The sequence below is a fragment of the Oratosquilla oratoria genome, chromosome 9 (assembly GCF_046742065.1).
Source record: "Oratosquilla oratoria isolate Oo_2021 chromosome 9, ASM4674206v1, whole genome shotgun sequence".
NCBI lineage: Eukaryota > Metazoa > Arthropoda > Malacostraca > Stomatopoda > Squillidae > Oratosquilla > Oratosquilla oratoria.
In genome coordinates, this window is record NC_134785.1 from 58,893,410 (window position 1) to 58,896,907 (window position 3,498).

General features: G+C 48.8%; 1 protein-coding gene across 4 annotated transcripts in view; it reads left to right on the forward strand.

The window, feature by feature from the left end:
• The window catches only part of Tsp (Thrombospondin), a 139,839-nt gene continuing 136,341 nt past the window's right edge, over positions 1 to 3,498 (forward strand). For all 4 annotated transcript variants that reach the window (XM_076190596.1, XM_076190599.1, XM_076190598.1 and 1 more), the window contains exon 1: positions 1 to 263. In XM_076190596.1, the coding sequence (XP_076046711.1) occupies positions 194 to 263 (70 nt within the window). In that variant the 5' untranslated portion in view covers positions 1 to 193. The remainder of the gene's footprint in view (positions 264 to 3,498) is intronic.

Consider the following 3,498-nt stretch of genomic DNA (forward strand, 5'->3'; position numbering starts at 1 on the left):
GGCTGTGCCCTCCATTGCCCCTCTGTCCTCGACCGCGTCCGCACCACTCTACGTGTCTTTCTCTACTTTGTCACCCCACCTATTTCCTTCAGCGATTTTCATTCTCTTCCCTCTTTTCTCCTCTGAACTCTGCTGTACGTCCTCCTCCCCTTCCTTCTCGAGTTCGGAAGTGAGGCGTCCTTCAAGGAGCACCATGAAGGTCGTTCTCCTCCTTGTCGTTCTCCTACACGGCGTCCTCACCTCCGCCGCGACCTACGATAAAGGTAAGTCACTACAGATGGAGTTCCTGTCATTCGTCAAACATTCTTCAACAGAAACGGTCTTTGCTCAATTTTATTTTCTTCGGGATCCTGAGAATCCAAAATGATCTCTTCCCTCTGCTTTTCTTTCCTTCATACTTTTTTTTTCTCTGTCGCACTATTTCCCCACTCTTTCATAAGTTTATCTTCTTCGCCACATTTCATTATTTATTCCATCTCGACCGCTGCCGCACCATGTGCCTGTGCCCAAGGAGAGGTAAATTTCTGGCAGGGGGTGTTTAGCCGTTGACGAAACTGTCGTCAGTTTTGCTTTCTATGCTCAGATAGGAAAAAGAAAGAAAGAAAAAGAAAACGGTAGCCACTGGTAATCATTGGTTATCAAACTAAACTGAACCATAAACGCTGTGATCTGTACATATTTTGTCTTAGCCAGCACCAGACAAAGTTACACATGAAGCAAAGGGCGTTTCCCGCCATGGTCGAGATCTCGAACGCCCAAGATCCTGTACCTGTATCTATCCTTGTCCAGTAAAATCGTCTGTTCATAGCAGAACTAGAGTTCTTCTATGTTTTGAAGGGTAGTTCCAAATTCTCAGGACACCACGTTTAGCCAATGATGGACTTGTTAAAGCTATTCCAGTGAATGAATACAAACTAGAATTCGCTCTCTTTTGTATCATCATGAGATGTTCCCGCTCGATCTTTCTAACACTAACAGACATTTTCACCTTCAGACAATTCTTTGTTGGAGAGGTGTGAGGCCTTAGGGAGAGAGGAACCGAGTTCTCCTCCCGCATTCTGTCCTTTTTCTATTTCTCTATCTTCTTCATCGTCTTTGAATTCCATAACTTAAACAAGAAGCATTATCTTGCCAACGAAAGACCTCCCTTCTTTATCTCCCCCCCCAACAGCATTCTTCTGACTCCCACCTTCAACTCCCCTCTCTCTTCCTACCCACTCTCTCTGTGAACATACGTACGTCTCTCTCCCCCTTTTTCCCTCCTTCCCTCTCTCTCTCTCTCTCTCTCTCTCTCTCTCTCTCTCTCTCTCTCTCTCTCTCTCTCTCTCTCTCTCTCTCTCTCTCTCTCTCTCTCTCCCTTCTCTCTCTCTCTGTGCGTGCGCGCGCGTGCATAAGTGTTTGATTCACCATGAACTCAAAATTGTCTTGGATCATGTGTCAGATACGAAATCAACAGCTATTTCCCGTCCGGAGAACTTGGGGAGCGCGCGCGCGCGCACGCACACACACACATACACACACACACACACACACACACACACACACACACACACACACACACACACACACACACACACACACACACACGTACACAACCACACACGCGCACACACACATACACACACACACACACACACAACTCGTGGTGTAGTTGGTAGAGTTCCCGGCTGCCACTATGGCAGTCCGGGTTCGAATCCCGCACAGGGCTGAAATAATTTCAGTATCGCTGTGCTGCGGGTTGTTACTCCAACTCTCGTGGGCGGGGAGGTGTGTGTGTGTGTGTGTGTGTGTGTGTGTGTGTGTGTGTGTGTGTGTGTGTGTGTGTGTGTGTGTGTGTGTGTGTGAGATTCACCACCATGGTCTTGGATCACGTGTTGGACTCGTGATCGACAGTTATTATAATACCTTCCGGATGAGAGCTCAGAGCTCGTATGACCGATCTATGGGTAAAACTGACCTTACACGCACACACACACCCAACTCCCCGCCCACGAGAGTGGTGTGTGTGTGTGTGTGTGTGTGTGTGTGTGTGTGTGTGTGTGTGTGTGTGTGTGTGTGTGTGTGTGTGTGTGTGTGTGTGTGTGTGTGTGTGTGTGTGTGTGTGTGTGTGTGTGTGTGTGTGTGTGTGTGTGTGTGTGTGTGTGTGTGTGTGTGTGTGTGTGTAAGGTCACAGCATTACCCATAGATCGGTCATATATGAGCTCTGAGCTCTCTTCCGGGAGGGAAATAGCTGTCGATCACGAGTCCAACACATAATCCAAGACCATGGTGAATCACACACACACACACACACACACACACACACACACACACACACACACACACACACACACACACACACACACACACACACACACACACACACACACACACACACACCTCACACACACACACACCTCACACACACACACACACACACACACACACACACACACACACACACACACACAATTTGCCCACTAGAGTCGGAGTGCCGGCTCGCAATGCATCGATGCTGATTATTTTTTAGTACTGGGCGAGGACCGTGTGTGTGTGTGTGTGTATTCACCTCGGATCTGCTGCAGTCTCTGTCGAGACAGCCAGACACCACCCTACGGCAGTGAGCTCAGAGCTCCTTATTAGCCGATCTCGGGTGTCCTCTGAGACCACTCACACTCCACACACCGGGACAGCACACACACACACACTAACACCCGTAGATACGTACCTAGACACACAACTACACACTTACAAACCCCCCAATCTCGCCCGATCGGGAATTCCGGCTTGTGAGGCTGGAGGCTATCTTACCACCGCGCCCCGTGTGTGTGTGTGTGTGTGTGTGTGTGTGTGTGTGTGTGTGTGTGTGTGTGTGTGTGTGTGTGTGTGTGTGTGTGTGTGTGTGTGTGTGTGTGTGTGTGTGTGTGTGTGTGTGTGTGTGTGTGTGTGTGTGTGTGTGTGTGTGTGTGCGTGTGTTTGAGTGTTTGTGTGTCTGTGTATGCGCGTCTCTGTGCATCTCTTTGTTTCTCTTCCAACTATTTTTCCATTTTGTTTTCCGTATGTCAGATACTTTTGTCGCATATCCACACTCCCTCTCACCTAGCACAACCTTCCGAATAGTTCCCTCGACTCCCACACGTCTGGGGATGGCGACGCGAGTGTCCGCTCGCTGACTCCCACACATGAAAATGTACGACGCGTTCAGTGCACCCACTCCTTGACGACTCCTACACGTGCCACGGGTACATGGACGTGTTGTTCCCAATGGGTGTGTCGCGGTGACACCTACATAAACCACACGACGACATACCACCGTTTTCTAAATTTCTACACTTCGGTTAATGCACGTCCCGATCCGGGCCCACACAAGCACGTTTACTCGACGAACACTCTCAGTTCAGTCCACTTTTGGTACATTTCTCTTTCAGTCTATCTCCCTTATTTCATCACCATTATCGGTTTATCTCTATCATCACCATTAATGCCATGTCTCGTCTTTATCAACACGTCTTTCATCAT